At 42.0% G+C, this 17,757-nt stretch overlaps 1 protein-coding gene across 2 annotated transcripts in view; it reads right to left on the bottom strand.

Moving 5' to 3' along the window:
* Positions 1-17,757, bottom strand: part of LRP2 (LDL receptor related protein 2) — a 197,213-nt gene that overhangs the window by 22,505 nt on the left and 156,951 nt on the right. For both annotated transcript variants that reach the window (NM_001444893.1, XM_084998147.1), the window contains 11 exon segments: positions 692-823; positions 2,597-2,725; positions 5,868-5,990; positions 9,366-9,503; positions 10,312-10,428; positions 11,762-11,878; positions 12,924-13,043; positions 13,926-14,054; positions 14,732-14,977; positions 16,000-16,196; positions 17,183-17,360. In NM_001444893.1, coding sequence (NP_001431822.1) covers positions 692-823; positions 2,597-2,725; positions 5,868-5,990; positions 9,366-9,503; positions 10,312-10,428; positions 11,762-11,878; positions 12,924-13,043; positions 13,926-14,054; positions 14,732-14,977; positions 16,000-16,196; positions 17,183-17,360 — 1,626 coding nt within the window.

The following is a 17,757-nucleotide window of genomic DNA, read 5'->3' on the forward strand; positions in this document are numbered from 1 at the left end:
TTTCACATGCTTTTCATGTTTTGTCCTCATTTAATCTTCCAAAAAGACTCTCTGAGGTATGGACTATTATCGAACCTAACGTTCTGAAGCTATCTGACTACCCTGTACAGAAACAGAACAAGACTTTCCCTCTTGGCAAGCAGCTGTTATGCTATTGGCGTTTGGAAGGGGAGTCATTGCTTTGGCATTTTCGGTTGAGTTCTTCAACTCAGCCCCCAAAAGAACTATTCCAATCATCTGAAAGTGGCACATTCTGAGATAGAAAGAGTCCATTCAAATGATCAAAGATACCTAAAACCATACTTGATTTTTACTATCTTGATAAGTTACCTTAGGACTGCATTCCATGGAACTCATTTACATCTGACATAAGGAAGTGTGTAATAAATATGAGCTGTTTGAAGAAAGTAAGAAAATGTGATCTCACACACCGATACATTAATTAGCCATCATCACTCAGGTTTTCATTAACTGCATGAATTTTATAGACATTACTGAAGATGAGCTATTGCTCAGTGCTCTGCTAGGTAAGATCACATGGGGAGAAAAAAAGCAATTTAAAATCCTTGAGTATTTTAATGAACTAGACCCATAAATTTAGCCCCATTAAGGGAATTAAACCATGTTTAATAAAAGGGAACCTAAAAAGTACAAGGTTCTTCTAATAGGAATTGGGGAAAATATACTCTACCTTCACAGGAGTTTCTGTTCAAACTACTGGCCTTGAACCCAGGTCTACAAGAGCAGATGAATCCTCCTCCAATTAACTGGGTACAGTTGTGTTCACACAGATTTTCGGCACATGATCTTTCTTCTCCTGTATCTGAAAAAGAAAATTCCAGCATTACAATTGGAAGGTATAAAGCAGATTAGCCACAAATGAACAGGACAAGGGTATATCAGAGGAACACCTACGGAGAGTCAATTATAGGACATCTTGAGATGACCAGATAATGCTATACAGAGGATCAGAGACCTCTGTATAGCATTATCTGGTAATGGCCTGAATTATCATTTGTACAAATACATGTAATGCTAGATCCTTGAGGCAATTTCCCCATTATACTCAGCACTTCCAGGCTCATCCTCAAAGCATCCAGTTCTGGACAGAATCACAAAGCCATGGTCTCTTTACAACTATCTTTACTCCTCTCCACTATCTATCTATCTATCTATCAATCTATATATATATATATATACGGATTATGTATGTAAATAATTATATAAATATAAATAGTACATACATCTATTATATATGTGATATGCATGTATATACACACACACATAAATAAAAGACACAGACACAGGAATCTCCTGGCTCAATTCCTTTAAATAAAAACAGATTTATAACTGTCTTCTACAGTAGGCAATGAAGTGAACTTAGCCACTTCTCAGGGTCCCATGGAGTACAATGACTATGAGTACATATGTTTGAATAGACTAAAAGCATTGAGTTTCAAAAAAGAAAAATAACACAAAATAAAGAACAATGACATTCAATGGAATGCTGCTCTTGGATTTCATACTTCAAAACTGTATACATGAAAGCATTACCATAAAGGTCTTGTCTGAGCTCTTAACAACACCACATTGCTAAATAACTCTGTTCAGATTTTCTAGTTCTTCTTGAAGCAGTTGCAGCTTTTTGTGTATAAGAATTTGTCCCTTTCACCTAAGTTGTCTAATGTGCTGGCATAAAGTTTCTCATAAATTATTTCTCTATTACCTCTTAATTTCTGTAAGGTTGGTAGTGATGGCTCCTCTACATTGCTCAATAAATGTGACCTACTTTTATTAACATGAATAGCCTTGAGCCAGTCACATAACCTCTCTGAGCCTCAAATACATCATTAGGCTCTGTAATCTCCTCCCAGCTCTAAAATCTATAATGTGATTAGGGAATTCCAGGAGGTAAAAATTTCTGGACCAAGTGCTCCCTTGAATCAGTTACTCTTGTGAAGCAAGAGTCATTACCAAGAGCAGAAACCATATAATCATTATGAGATTCATCCTCAAATGTAAAGAAAGTCCTTCCTGTAACTTATTTCATTTGAAAATAATCACCATTTTAATTCATAATTCAACAGATATTCCCCATCCCAGGTATATTATACTCTATGAAGTAAACACTCTATTTTTATTTTATAAAGAAGAAATAAGAACTACCACTCAGAGAAATAGTGAGTCAATCTATCTCTATAATTATAAAAATAATATTTGCAACCTGAGGTTAAACTCTTTTCTTTATACCTCAATTGCCTAGAAAAATGTTAACGTCTTTCATTCCTGATTTTAAAATATGTTTTAAAAAGAAAATATGTGGCCGAAACTCCTCAGTAATCCTGTTTCAAAGAAAAGGGGGAGGAAGCGAAGGAGAAAGGGAAAAGAAAAGCAAGGGATTAGTAGTGTAGTGTTTAGCACAATGTCTGGTACAGGATAAATGTTCAATAACAGGGAGCTATGGACTTGACTGCAATTCAAAGCATAACGTGTATATTCAAAAGAAACATGGTTATTGTCTACTTTCTGTTATTGCACGCTTTATTAGGTTAACGGGAGTTATGGCAACACAGTATAAAAATAACCATTCACTTACTGCATCCGGTTTCATCAAAATGGTCCCCACAGTCATCGACATCATCACACACCAGGTGTTGTGAAATGCAATGTCCATTGCTACACTTAAATTCACCTTCTGTACAAGGTCTGGGAGTCGGTGCTAGACCTAGAAATTAAGAATAGGTTCAAGTCGAAATGTTTTCCTCTGTGAACCAAGCAAGATGCTTCCTTCTGTGGCAGAGACAGTACTTCTCACAAATAAGACAATTCCTGGTCTCCCCTGCAGTTAGGTTGGGGCCATGAGACTAGTTCAGGCCAGTGGGCTATGAGTTGGAGGCGACATATGTCACTTTGGGGTTGAACCAATCAAAGCCCATGTGCCTCCCTGCTACAGCAACCTAGGAACCATGTGCATCAGGAGGTGGGCTGTGCTGCCTGCATTGGTCTTTACATGAATGAGAAACAAGCCATTGTTATGTCACACTGCTTAGAGTTTGGGATTTGTTGGTAGCAAGGCAGCTACAATTAAGCGCCTTGAAAATAAAGTCCAGAAACTATTGTTTGGGAAAATCCTACTGCAGTTAGATCCCAAAGAGTATGAAATTTCAAAAGCCTTTGAGATACAAAGGCCCAGTAAAATCTCTTGAATGAAACTCTCTTAGTAGCTGCTCATTTACTGCCTGAATATAACTGACAAAGTTGAGACAAAGGTACATGAGGGAAACAGAGAAAAGAAATGGGGCAGATCCAAGAACTGTATCTATAATCAAACAAACAAACCAAAAACAAAACTAAACAAAAACAAAAAATAAGCAAAACACTGTTATTGATATTTAGAGTTAACCGTAAACAAGAAGATCAAAAGCCTGTTCAGTTTCTAAGAGAAACACAGAATCAAATAAACCAAAATACTATGAGACTTAAAAAACTCCAGGGCCCCCAACCTCCCAGTAGGGAGTGGCTGGGAACGCTGCACCACCCCTAAGGAGGGCATACTCCAGTGCTGCCTCTTCATTTGAAGAGGGAAATACACAAGGAAACACTCCCAAAGGGGGGAGGCAGAGACAATGAGGACAAATGGGTATAGATGTTATAACCACAGGTTCAGCTCTGCCCCAAGAGCAGAGTCTTGACCGCATCAGTGAATCCCTTGCAGACCCCACTGTTGGGACTTTCATGAGTCTGCACAGGTAATCCTGTGATTTACTCTCCAGGCCAGTGTGCTCTGGAGAGTCAAAGGAGCACAATTAACAACACCGCCAATCAAGAGATGTAGATCAGGACTGTCCTGGGTCAACAGGCGTCGCCGTAGCCCAGAGGCACTTCAAAATTGCTACAGAATGATGATTACAATGAGTCCCTCATTCTTTCTTTCCAAAGGGGAATGTTTTTATTTTCATCCTACTTCCCTTGTTCTTGCCACTACCTGGTGGGGCAGGGGACACAAATAAAACTACTCTATTTATGGGTCTCCAGACCAAAGGGAACCACACCTGGAATTGATGGCATGCCTAGTGCCTGTCACCTAGAGCCCCTTGGGGAGGAGTTAGGAGTGCTGTATACACGGGAATTAAAGTGTACAGGGACTTTTAGTGAAACCAGGGTTAATGGTGGTAGAAAAGTGGTGTTAACTATCCATGCACTTCCCTCATTTCCCAGTCTCCCCTGCAGTTAAGTGGGGCCACGTGACTAGTTCCAACCAATGGGGGAGACACCTGTCACTTACAGGCTCAGGAAATTAGGAAACTGCGTCACCTCCATTTCTCCCTTCTCCTGCCTCAGCCACCTTGTTCCAGATGGCATAATTAATTACAGGACGGAAGGGGCTTCCTGACCTTCATCAAACTTTGCTTGGGTGAAAAATATCCCTCAGCTGTTTGAAGTGACTGAGGTGTTGTGGTTTGCCTACTGTGATGGCTAGCAGTGATTTTTCTTCCTGGTAAGAATACCAGTTTACTACACCTTTCCCCACTCTCAGATTGGACCATGGGCTGCAAATATCTAGCTCCAGTGAAAAATGGCATGATTAATAGGAGACATGGAAAGAGAAGAGGGGAAGGGGTAAACCTGTTCAAATTGTTTAAAAAGGTTTTATCTCTGGGTTTTCAGTGTTTTGTACTATGCTTCAAACAAACATATTAACAATGTTATAACCACAGCTTCACCTCTGCCCCAAGAAAGGGATGCAGAGGGCACAAATATGGCAGTCGTGTCAAAGTCCCCCTGACATCCAGGCCCCTGGATGGCCATCTGGAAGACAGCAGACAGGAAGCATTCTATAGCAAAGTGTTCTAAAGCCACGTCAATACAAAGGATAGAAAACAAAAAACTATTAAAGTAAATTTTCCCAGGTAATATCCTTTTAGGAAATAGGTCAGAGGAATGAGTCAGAGGAAATAATTTTCCTCACTGACTTTTTCTAGGTAAATTAAATTGCCCAGAAAATTAATCAACTCTCTCCTTCACTGGCTAGATTTAAAACATTCTCAAAATGGAAAAGTCTAGATTTTTTTCAATACCTGAAACACTAAGTGCAGCCAGTTAGAAACATATCTCTTAAAATAATCTATCATTTTCCTCTGCTGGGAAATGCATTTTCACTGTAGAGAAGGATATTAGATAAGCTGTGTGAACACCACTGCTGGCTTACTTAACATGATCTTTTCAGCAGGGCCCCGAGAAGTTCCCATCCCTACCTAGATTAACAATTAGAAACTCTAGGCTGGAGAGTAACCAAACCGCATATTTGAAAAGAGATTAAACCATTGCTTTGTGAAGTGTGACTCAACAACTATTTAGTATTTATTCTCATTTTTTCAAGGAACTTGCCAACATCGGATTCAAATGAAATAGCAAGAAGTGGGGAAGGGTTGCACCTGAGTAAAGCCTATGTGGCCAGGGTCTTGCCAACTATTAAGTCAGCAGAAATCTGCAGTCAGAGGTGCAGCTCAAGCCTCTATAGGTTGAAATGAAATCCATTTTGCAAACTGAAGAGAATCTGGGGCCCTTATTTTCCTTTCTCTTTTTTTTTTCTTTCCTTTTTGCTTTTTAGGACCACACTTGTCACACACAGAGATTCCCAGGCTAGGGATCTAATCAGAGCTACAGCTGCCGGCCAATCCCACAGCCACAGCCACAGCAATGCCAGCTCGGAGCCGCATCTGGGACCTACACCACAGCTCACGGCAACGCCGGATCCTTAACCCACTGAGCGACGCCAGGGATTGAACCCACAACCTCAGGGTTCCTGGTTGGATTTGTTTCCGCTGCGCCCCAGTGGGAATTCCTCCCTTTTGACCTTTACTTACAGTTCTCCTTTTTCTCGTCACTTCCATCTCCACAGTCATCCTCATGGTTGCACAGCTCATGACGATAAATGCAGCGATTATTGTCACACCGGAAGCGATTTGTTAAATCACAGGTAATATTCACTAAAACACAAGATGGAAAAAACAGGCTGAGAGTGGAACACAAGGGTCAATATCAAAACACAAGCGCCAGGCTTGCTTGATACATCCCTTCATTGGTTCAATCAACAAATACATCTTGAGTATCTAGTTGACACCCCGGCGCTGTGCTCGGCATCAGATTCAACTGGGAACAAGAAAGACCCAGTCTCTGTCCTTGAGGAACTTCCATTCCAGCAGAGAAACAGATTTTACAAACTAACCATTCAACTGCAACTGCGTTAAGAGCCATGAAGGAAAGATGCTATGAAAGCATCAACTGGGGTGATCTGATAGAGATCTAAGGGATGGGGAGTCAGAATACGTGTCACATGGGAAGGTTCTGAGTCAGAAAGGTACATAGCAGGCTTCTGGGCTTCTGAACCCAACTAAAAGGTCTCTGCAGCTAGATCATGGAGTTAGGAGGAAAATGGCAGCCAAGAGGCTGGAGAAACCAGCAGGACCATACGTGAGCTCGTATCCTAAGAGCCAGGAGCCACTGTTTGTCCCTCTGACTGAAAGTGTCATTCAACCTCCAGAGCACAAAGTCTTTCCATTAAAGTTTACACCATGATGGGCTTTTCTTCCTAAATCCCCTCATCTATTACAGTTCAAGTTGATATCTTAACATCAAACCCTGACTAATTTTATGATCCAGAGTTAAACCTCTGACTGATACCTGTGCCCCTGGGAGAACCTAAAGGTAGAACCCAGGTCTCTTGTTTGGTGCATGTATGCCTGTACCAGTAAACTCAACACATATGTGCCTTCCTCTTTCCATGGAGGACTTGGGATGTTTGATTTTCTTTCTGCCTTGGTACCACACACAGGGAACAAGAGGAGAGACTCATGTGGAGGTTGGGGGTAAAAACCAACTCTAAGAGCTGGTTCTTAGATGTACCGTTAAGAGAACTTACATCATACAATGGAAAGAAATAAGATGGGCTTCGATTATGATGTAAAGTGAAGAGTTACTGGCTGTGAAAGGCAAATGCAACATTATAAAACAGTGCTGGTCACTTTTTCATGTGACTCTGTCTCTGCCTCTTCAAGGTTTAATTTTAGTAACTATGGGCATTTTAGAGGGAAGCAACTTCAAGTTAAACCAAAAAAAAAAAAAAAAAAAAAAAAAAAAAAAGAAAGAAACATGATGGGTTCCTTACAAGAAAAGATGTGGCAAGGAAACTGTTGGGTTGCCACCAGAAAAATAGAATGTATGCTAACTCAAGGTCTCTGGGGGAAAGAAGTACTCTAATTTATCATTTTATATAGTTAAGTCTCTGAGCTAAAAAATGAATAGTGATGAATCTAGGAAACTGAATGGAAGAGGTGATGCAAACCTCAGAAGCAAACTGCAGCCAAGTCAGACTAGGAGTTCCAGCAGGGATGTTCGTGGAGTTGCCTTCTCCTGAGTTACACGAAGTTCTTACACTTTAGCTTGCCTCAGAATTATTATTATTATTATTATTTATTTTCATTTTCAGGGCCACACCAGTGGCATATGGAAGCTCCCAGGGGTCCAATCAGAGCTATAGCTGTTGGCCTACACCACAGCCATAGCAACACAGGATCCAAGCAGCGTCTGCGACCTACACCACAACTCAGGGCAATGCCAGATCCTCAACCCACTGAGTGAGGCCAGGGATCAAACCCATGTCCTCATGGATAGTCAGGTTCTTTACTGCTGAGCCATGACAGGAACTCCCTCGCTTCAGAATTATTAATGCTCATTAATGCAGAGATTACTGCCAATAATTAAAATCAGGGATATGTGGGGTGGGCCCATGAATGTCCCCAGGTGATACTGACTCTCCTAGCACAGAGATAACACTTGGAGACTCCCTAGAGTCTCTCCAGTGACTCAAAGCATGGAACAAAGTGATCAAACTCTATTTTCATTCACTTTGTTAAAATCAGTAGTTGTAGGAGTTCCCATTATGGCTCAGTGGAAACTAATCTGACTAGTATTCATGAGGATGTATGTTCAATCCCTGGCCTTGCTTAAGCATCTGGTGTTGCCGTGAGCTGTGGTGTAGGTCTCAGACTTGGTTTGGATTGGGTGTTGCTAGGAACCTCCATATGCCTTGGGTGTGGTCCTAAAAAAGACCAAAAAAAAAAAAAAAAAAAAGTAGTTCAGTAGTTCCCAACCAGGAGCTTAAATTAAAAGCTGAGGAGCTTTTTCACCTTATATTTTGCCTAGGCCCAATCCTCGGACATTCTGGTTCATTAAGTCTAAGCCTGGGGCCAGAGCCTGTGCTTTTGAACTCTCTCTCCCCAAGTGGCTCTGATGGGTACCCAAACTGAGAATCACTGGTTTAAGAAATAAACATCCATCACACAATGGAAAGGAATAAGATGGGCTTGAATTATGATGTAAAAATGAAGTGACTTGAAGGCTTAACTAGTCTTCAAATTTCCAGGGGGTTGGCAGAAGTACTCTGAGGGGCACTGGAAATGGGATGGAGCAAGACAGGTACATAGTCCCAGAAAACTAAAAATAGAACTACCATTTGATCCAGCAATCCCACTCCCGGGCATCTATCCACAGAAAACCATGACTCGCAAAGACACATGTACTCCGATGTTCATTGCAGCACTATTTTCAATAGCCAAAAATGGAAACAACCTAAATGTCCAACAACAGAGGAGTGGATCAAGGAGATGTGGTATATATACATAATGGAATATTACTCAGCCATTAAAAGGAACGAAATATCGGCATTTTTAGCAACATGGATGGACCTAGAAACTATCATGCTGAGTGAAGTCAGCCATACAATGAGACACCAACATCAAATGCTTTCACTGACATGTGGAATATGAAGAAAGGACAGACTGAACTTCTTTGCAGAACAGATGCTGACTCACAGACTTTGAAAAAGTATGCTTTCCAAAGGAGACAGTTTGGGGGGTGGGGGGATGTGCTGGGATTGCGGGATGGAAATCCGATAAAATTGGATTGCGATGATGATTGTACAACTACAAGCGTAATAAATTCATTGAGCAATAAAAAATTTTTAAATAAATAAATAAATTAAATAAACAGGAAAAAAAAAGAAATAAACATCCATCATACAATGCAAAGGAATAAGATGGGCTTGAATTATGATGTAAAAACAAAGTGACTTGAAGGCTTAACTAGTCTTCAAATTTCCAAGGGGTTGGCAGAAGTACTCTGAGGGGCACTGGAAGTGGGATGGAGCAGGACAGGAACACAGCCCCACCCTGACCCTGACCTCAATCGTGACACATCTGCCTCTCTGCACTGATGCAGTCCAGTGCTATACAGCTGCCCTCCTGGATCACAGGCTCCGCATGAGGAACGTGTGACAACACCACCCCCAGTTCTGCCTCACTTACAGCACAAATGAAGTTCTTCATCAGAACCATCGCCGCAGTCATTATCACCGTCACATTTCCAAGATGGCTGGACACAAACATGATTTTTACATTCAAACAGAGTAGCTGGGCAGTAAGCACCATTGGGAAAGCGAGTGGCTGTTGACGGAGTGAAGACATATTCAGATTAGAAAAAGATACTTTTTGGAAGGCTAGTCGGTTATTTCTCCTTTAGCCCTTCCCACTATACCCTGTTCTTTCGAACTCAACCAGATATGCTTTGGCCTTAAACTGGCTGAAATTCTGATGGAATGTTTCTTAAGGACAGTTGTCCAAGCCCAGTATTTGATGACATGAGTCATTCTGTGGCCAGCACTGGATTTCTCCAGAGACAAGTGCAACCCTTCTGCAATGTCAGCACTGGCTTTCCTATCACCCATTTATACAGTCTCTTGGAAACCAGGTTTGAAGATGTGGCAACCACACCATCAACAATCTCCATCTTGGACAATCATCGGCAGTTAACATTTATTCAGTGATTCAAAAAAAACTAAAATGCAAATGATCATATTGTTTTACATTTTTAAATAATTTTATGTGCCATTATTAATTCAGAAAATGTCTAATGCTATAACTTCAATATGTTCGACTACCTGTTAAATCATTAATTGAATATTCTTTGACCTGCAAAGTTTTTATCCAAATTACAATTTGAATATTTGCTAACAGAAGTACTTTTGTTAACATAGACCCTTAATATAGTCTTTGAAATTTTATTAATGAAATGCATTTGACTACTGTGAAATACCTGAGTATGGGGACCCAGACCCCAGGTTAACCGATAATTCAAAAACTACTAAATAGAAAATACCTACGCCCTTTTAATCTAAGAAGTGGTGATTGATGGGAGATTTGGGGTCTAAACTGACATATCCATATATTCCAGGTAAACGGTCTAGGAACTTACGACAAGTGGCTTCATCGGAGGCGTCAAGACAGTCGGCAAACCCATCGCATCTCATCTGGTCAGGAATGCAGTGTCCACTACTACACTGGAAATATCCAGGGTGGCAGGTCATCACCTCTGGAGAGAAAAGACTGTCATTCCCAGGTGCTAGCTCCATGGAGGGCAGTAAGGAATCCATCACATTCATATCCATACCCAGTGACTGGCTCACAGCAAACCCACAGCTTGTGGTTAGGGAGTAAATGACATCTCAGAAGTTACACCTTCCCCTGAGATGGAGGAACCAATCTCTCCTCTATTAAATAATCTCTAGCTCTTAGGCTTTTCCTTAAAAACCTGCATTGCCCTCCCCCTTTTTTGCTTTGTATTTTGTTTTTGCTTTTGGCTTTTTAGGGCTGTATCCTTGGCATAGCAAAGTTCCCGGGCTAGGGATCAAAACGGAGCTACAGCTGCTGGCCTATACCACAGCCGAAGCAACGCGGGATCCTTAACCCAGATTGCCAGGGATGAAACCTGCGTCCTCACGGACACTAGTCAGATTTGTTACTGCTGAGCCACGATGGGAACTCCCAACTTTTAATGCTGATTTTTCTCAGGCCCAACACTTCATCAGTAAAAAGCTATAAAAATTATTTGGGGTTTATGATTCCTGTTCTCATGCTCTGACTTCTCCACTCTGCAGCTACAGTAGGATATCTCTTAGGTCCACTTTCTGGAGAATAGTAGGAAGACCAATGTTTTTATTTGTTTAAAAGGCCCATGTAGACTCTAGGTCTGCTCCTAGAAAATGTTTAAATTAAAATGAGATTTGAAAAACTCCTCTTATGAAGTTCCCTGGTGATTAAGCAGGTTAAGGATCCAGTGTGGTCACTGCAGCAGCTCAGGTCACTGCTGTGGTGCAGTTTTGATTCCTGGCCTGGGAATTGTGCATGCCATGCACACAGCCAAAAGAAAAAACTCTTGTGATTTTCCCCTATTATTATTCATCTAGACTACTGCAAGTTAAAAATAAAGCACAGGGGAGTTCTCGTCGTGGAGCAGCAGAAACGAATCTGACTAGGAACCATGAGGGTGCAGACTAGCTCAGTGGGTTAAGGATCCGGTGTTGCCGTGAGCTGTGGTGTAGGTCGCAGATGTAGCTTGGATCCCGAGTTGCTGTGGCTGTGGCTGTGGCCGGCAGCTGTAGCTCTGATTGGACCCCTAGTCTGGGAACCTCCACATGCAGCCCTAAAAAGCCAAAAAAGTTTGGCAAACAAAAATTAAAAAAAAAAATAATAAAGCACAGAAAATATGGAGCAGAAGGTACTGCAATGCTTAGGTTTATAGATTACATAAACAACACAAAAAATTATTTCATTCTAAAAAACCTTATAAGCACTCATTTGAAGTCCCTGCTTCTGCCCATTATGCTGACCCTAGGACAAAGCTCTCCAAGAATTGTGACAGTTACCGCAGTCCCGCTCATCTGAATTGTCACCACAGTCATTGTTTTGGTCACAGATCCATCGGGAAGGAATGCAGGTCTGATCATCACATCGAAACTCGCTCTCTGAGCACTGCCGGGGAACTGAAAAGAAAAGCCACACGGCCATCAGACGGCACCAGGAGTCCCACCCCAGGAACAGGCTTGTGAATTCCCTTGAGCGCCCTCAGTGTCCAAAGCCTTCCTGTGTCCTAAGTCCCAGACTGTCCAGCCTCCAAAAATAGACTTTCCACCTCCACTGTGAGTCTGCAAAGAATGGCCTCTGTCAAAAGGTTTGTGGAAAAGTGATTTAATCATAAGACAATTTTCGATTTCCTGAATCTCCAGATAATGTCCTATATGATTCAACGTGAATCTTCTTATAAATAATCAAATGCCAATTGGATTGCCCTTTGGCGTCACTGATAATTTTAGCCAATTAATAATTGCAGGTGTAATCAGCATCCTCTCTCAACTGCCTACGGTGATCACTTCTTACTTCTAAAAGGTGACTCAGGTGAGAAGGTATTTCATGTTGGTTCATCTGAAATCAACATATAGCATGAGGCAATGACATCTACTTTGATGACATACAGATCTTTGCCTTCCTTCCCTGGACCTCCCTGTCCAATTCCTGATAGTCAACACCTTCACTGGGAGAGAGGGACTAAAACCTGACCAGCCACGTAATCACTAGGTGTCCGGAAACAGCCAGCTCTTCCAGGAAGGATCACAATCCAAAATCCAAAGTTCTCTTTCCTTGGCTATTAAGGCCATTTGGGGGCAAGAGTTCAGGAAGCAGTGTCTTTGTGTCAGCACCTTTCCTCCCCGTGCTTCTCTTGGTCCTGATTTTTTTATTTCTATTCTATTTATCTTGCTATATTTGTCTTTTAGTGTAAGTCACTTCAAATTTTTCTTGGAAAAAAAAAAAAGTCGGGTGTAAATAAATTAAATGGACAAAAGAATATACGTGGGTAAACAGTCTCCTCCCCAAGCTTGATTTTAAGCAGCTTAGAAGGAACTAGAAAGCCAGTCAGTAGAAAGCAAAAATCAGGTCAGCATCCTACCTTGTGAGGATGAAAGGCACAGACAGTTACAAATTATAAAGAGCAGACATCACCACCCCAGATGACGGACCCTGAACACTCACCACAGTTTTCCTCATCTGAGTTGTCTCCACAATCATTGTGCCCATCACACCTCCAGCGAAGAGGGATGCAGTGGTGATTTGTGCAGCGAAATTCTCCCGAAGGCTTGCATGTCAACGACTCTGCAAAGCACAGTCATTGCAAATACCTCAGAAGCGAATGGTCTTTCTTGTGGGATGGTCTGACTCACGCTACCATATTCCCCAAGCTCTCAGAAAGAGGAACGCCAGCAACGTTCACTGTCAATATTGTTCTCTAGGCTAAAGTGCCTATCCTATTGATTGCTTGAAACTAGATGCGTTCTCTTTTGTAGAAACTGTTTACAAAGTGAACTGGTCTCTGGCTTGCAATTTGCAACAAAGGCCTGCAACTGAAAATTAAGTGATGCCACCAGCAACACATGCCCTCATATTGTCTTTAGTTGATTAGATTCAGTGTAGTTATTAAAATAACCCACTGTTTCCCTTACCTCTCTATTCCAACTAGACCTAAGGCACACACTCCTGTACATTTTGTTTTCAAGTTGGAGTATATACCTAATCTTGGAAAATTCCATTAATTCACTTGGACTTTTGTCCATAAATCCTTTCCGTGTTGCAAGACATAGAGGATATGGAAAGTCAGAGAGATGTTCAGAACATGAAAATCTCCAAAGAAAAATATTCTGATTTTGAAATATCCTTTCTAGAGACAGATATGGAATCTTTTTGCTACGCCCTTTCCATCAATTTTAATCAATCTGGAAGATTAAACAAACAGTTTAAACTTATCAAGTTAAGGAAGAATTCCACACAAGTTCCTAATATCTTTATAATGTTTTCCTGAATTACAGTGCACTTTGGGACAGATTTCATTTGAGATAATATTAAACCTCCCTAATAAGGCTGTAAAATATTAAAGAGATGTAACTTGTTATTAGAGGCAAAGGAAGGTGATATGGTAAATCCTTCCTCATCTGCTGACAGGACTTTGGCCCATCTCCCCTCCCCTGCAGCCCCTCCTACCACAGTTCTGCTCATCACTGTTGTCCCTGCAGTCATCAAAACCATTGCACACAGCCCACTTTGGGATGCAGCGGTAGTTTGTTTTACAGTCGAATTCTGTGTAGTTGTCGCAGCGATAGGCAGGGCCCACTGAAAAGAGAGGGAGGAATAGAGTCAGAACTGAAGTCTTAGACCTGCCAAGAAAGTGAAGACACCTTCCCAGTATCCTATTTAGGATGCGGTGCTACCAGAGTGACCAGGCTACCACCACCTAAACAGACTCTGGCATGTCTCACCCAGAACAGAAATAGAGTCCTGAGTTCTCACCGTTTCCTTACCATGCACTTATGAAAGCTGTCTAACGCTGGGGGAGTGGAAGTGTGGGTGAGAGCAAGAATTGGCTTGGAAGTGAAAAAAAAGTAAATGGGGTTGAGGTGTCAGCTCTGCCACTAAGCAGAAAGGTGACCAGCCATCGCATATGAGGCCCGGGTTCCTAACCTGCAAAATGCGAACTGGCAACACACACCTTGCCTACCTCACCCAAAGAGAAAGATCTAGATGTACACAATCTAAGTTCTGGTTATCAAATTCTGTACAGTTAGACACCCCATGTTTGAAAAGCGGGAATCAGCCACTCCAAAGGCAGGGTTATGGTTCAACCTGCCAGCCAGGCACTCGGCTCTGCTTAGCTTCCCTCCAGGCCGGGGAGAGCCAGGAGGGAGCCTCTGCCCCTGGGGCTGGAGCAGCAGCACACACCCACTTGTCCACACAGGGGTTCCCCTTCTTCCCTCTCCCGGTCAGACCAGGCTCCTGGCCTGGGAACGTACTGCACTCTTGAAGGGGCTCGTCTGAGTAGTCTCCACAGTCATTGTCTACATCACACTTCCAGCTCTGAGGGATGCAGTGGCCGTTGGCACACTTGAAATACCCCGGCAGGCAGGTCCTCCTGGCACAGTGGGAACTGTCTTCGTCCGAGTTATCTCCACAGTCATTCAATGAGTCGCACTGCCAGGACTCCGGGATGCAGCGCTTATTGGCGCACTGCCATTGGTTGGACTCGCAGCGGTGATGCTCTGGAAGTACAGGCATTTAGTTATCAGCCTGGAAGGGTCAGAAGCTCCTAATTTACATTCACGGAGCCCGGAGACTAGTTTCTTATGTCCTTATGTCCTAACGCACTAGGACCTCTACACAAGCAGTTAGTCCTGCCTGCTAAATTCTTTTTTTCCTTTTTTCTTTTTTTTAAATTACTCAATGAATTGTATTACCTTTATAGTTGTACAATCATCATCACAACCCAATTTTATAGCATTTCCATCCCGAACCCCCATCCCCCGACCTGTCTCATTTCAAAACCATAAGATTTTCAAAGTCTGTGAGTCAGGATCTGTTCTGCAAAGAAGAGCATCGTGTTCTTTTTTTTAGATTCCACATGTAAGTGATAGCATTTGATGTTGGTGTCTCACTGTCTGACTGACTTCATTCAGCATGATAATTTCTAGGTCCATCCAAGTTGCTGCAAGTGCCGTTATTTCTTTCCTTTTAGTGGCTGAGTAATATTCCATTGTGTATATGTACCACATCTTCTTGATCCACTCCTTTTTCTTGCATACAGAATTGGGACATAAAAACTGAATCATTGATGGCCTACTCAATTCACCTCCTCCTGTACATGTTGCCCTAATGGAGAATGGTTTTCAAGTTATGTGTTTGCTGTTATTGTTGATGTGCTGTTTGGGGTTGTACTTTAGTTTTAGGTTGGGGTAGGGAGGTGTCTTTTCTAAAATGGAAACATAAGTAAATATTACAACTGGTTTCAAATGTGGGAATTCCTCATTTTGCCCTCAATGTCAGCTCTCAAAGAGGAGTCATAGTAAAGAACCACCAATATACTTACCATCTAACCTCAACCACTGGCCTTGGAGAGACCTTAGGATGTTTTTTTTTACTTTATAAAAATTGATAGAGGATGGACTCTTTTTTTCCTAGGATTTTGAACTAGTTTTTGGCTTATGGTATTCAGAAACTTTGCACAGAACCATGATCATACATGTTGCAGAAGGGGGCGAAGAAGGTAGAAAGCGATTCAACACACCACAAAGAACAGCGTCCTCATCAGACCCATCGGGGCAATCTTGGCGCGCATTGCATATGAAGTTGGAGCTGGTGCAGTTGCCATCGCTGCACTGGAACTGTCCTAACCGGCAGAAGCGCTGCGGGCAAGTGTTGGGTTCATCAGAACCATCCAAGCAGTCTTTCTGCCCGTCACATTTCCACCAGATAGGAATACACCTGCAGAGAAAACAAAGCACTTCTCTTAGCAAAGCACCAGGCAACAACTATCCAGACAGAAGGCAAAGTGATATGCACGAGCACTCATGGCCCATGGCCCAAGAAGAGAATCAATTAAACCTTAGTTACTATGGCATACTGTCATAGAAAACCTAACTAGATGAGCTAGAGCAGGTGTTCTAAGACCCAATGCATGCTGAAAAAGTGCTTTGAGTATGATGATTAAATTCCTGCCACAGTGGGGTGTGTGCTCTGGTCACAGGGGTTGGTTGGGACTGTCAGCCAGAGCGATAACATTTGGGTACTGGCTGGGAAGCTGGACAGCACTAATTTGTTTGGAGCTTATGTTATGATAGGTGAGTGCTAGATTCTTAATGCAGGATACCTTATTCAACATCAAAATAATCTGCCATTCACTCTTAGATACTATGATTTGCATTAACACCTTCCCTTGATATGACTTTCTGATGCAGAACCCCTGGTGAGCCTGTGGCCAGTGTCAGGGAAATAATCTGTGGCCATGCTTTACAACTAATACAAACGATCGAAAAGGGATTTAAATGCATGACCCTGGATCTCTGGTATTGTTAACTAAGGAGCTAGGCCAGTGTACGTTTGAAAAAGATGAAGAAGTTCTTTCATTCTTGAGGGCAATTTTTCAGCATACACATATACATTATAGATCCTGACACTTAGGACAATTTAATAGAAATAAAAAACCTATTTTGCTTCCTTGCTACAGGTATAAAAACTTGCATGCATGGGTATAACCATTTAGTTAACAAGTTCCTTCTATTCATGGAAGAAATTATCTGATGTTAGAGAGATTTGGATAGTTAGAGATGGTCTTGGCACATCCCAAATGACCCACATTAATTAGCCCCAAATCTTGGTTCATTAGAAAACCCCTATCCCCTGGAGCTTTGAAGTTCATTGTGTGTCCAAGGGCTGGAGAGGCAGTGGAGGGGGGGGGAAAAGAGGCTTACATTTCATTGTTGGCACATAGGAACTGGGTGCTAGAGCACATGGGCAGGCACTGGGTGGTGTCACCATGTTGGATGGTATAGAAGTTATCTGGACACTCGCAAGTGAATCCATTGCCTCCTGCTTTGATGAGGCAGAGATGAGAGCAGCCACCATTGTTGGTACCGCAGGGATTACTCACTAGTGAAAGGAGGAAAACACATGTTCATTCACTTACAGTATCCAGCACAGACGAATTGATGACCCACCTTCTCAAAATCTTCGCCTCTAAGTAAAAAAACCATGATTTTTCCAAAAGTTCATAAATAAGACAAATGGGACAACTGTACTAACAGCAAAGTTATATTGCCATGAGAAGTGAGGCATACTCGCTGATGTTGGGCCAGCAAAGATGTGTCTCTCCAAGTTCTTGGAGAGCAGGTGGGAAACTTAGCTTTCATCCACATGCCCAGAACCTAAGTTAAAGCTTTCATTTTCAGCAGATGCTAAAGACATAGACCACAGAAGTATGGCCAAGAATCAGATGGATGGATAAACTGAGCAATGTTTTACTAATTTTCTGGGCCACCACACAGAA

The sequence above is a fragment of the Sus scrofa genome, chromosome 15, assembly GCF_054392235.1.
Source record: "Sus scrofa isolate SSC_HxYL_T2T_F1_AM1 chromosome 15, Sscrofa_HxYL_maternal_Yorkshire_Landrace_v2.0, whole genome shotgun sequence".
NCBI classification, from domain to species: Eukaryota; Metazoa; Chordata; class Mammalia; order Artiodactyla; family Suidae; genus Sus; species Sus scrofa.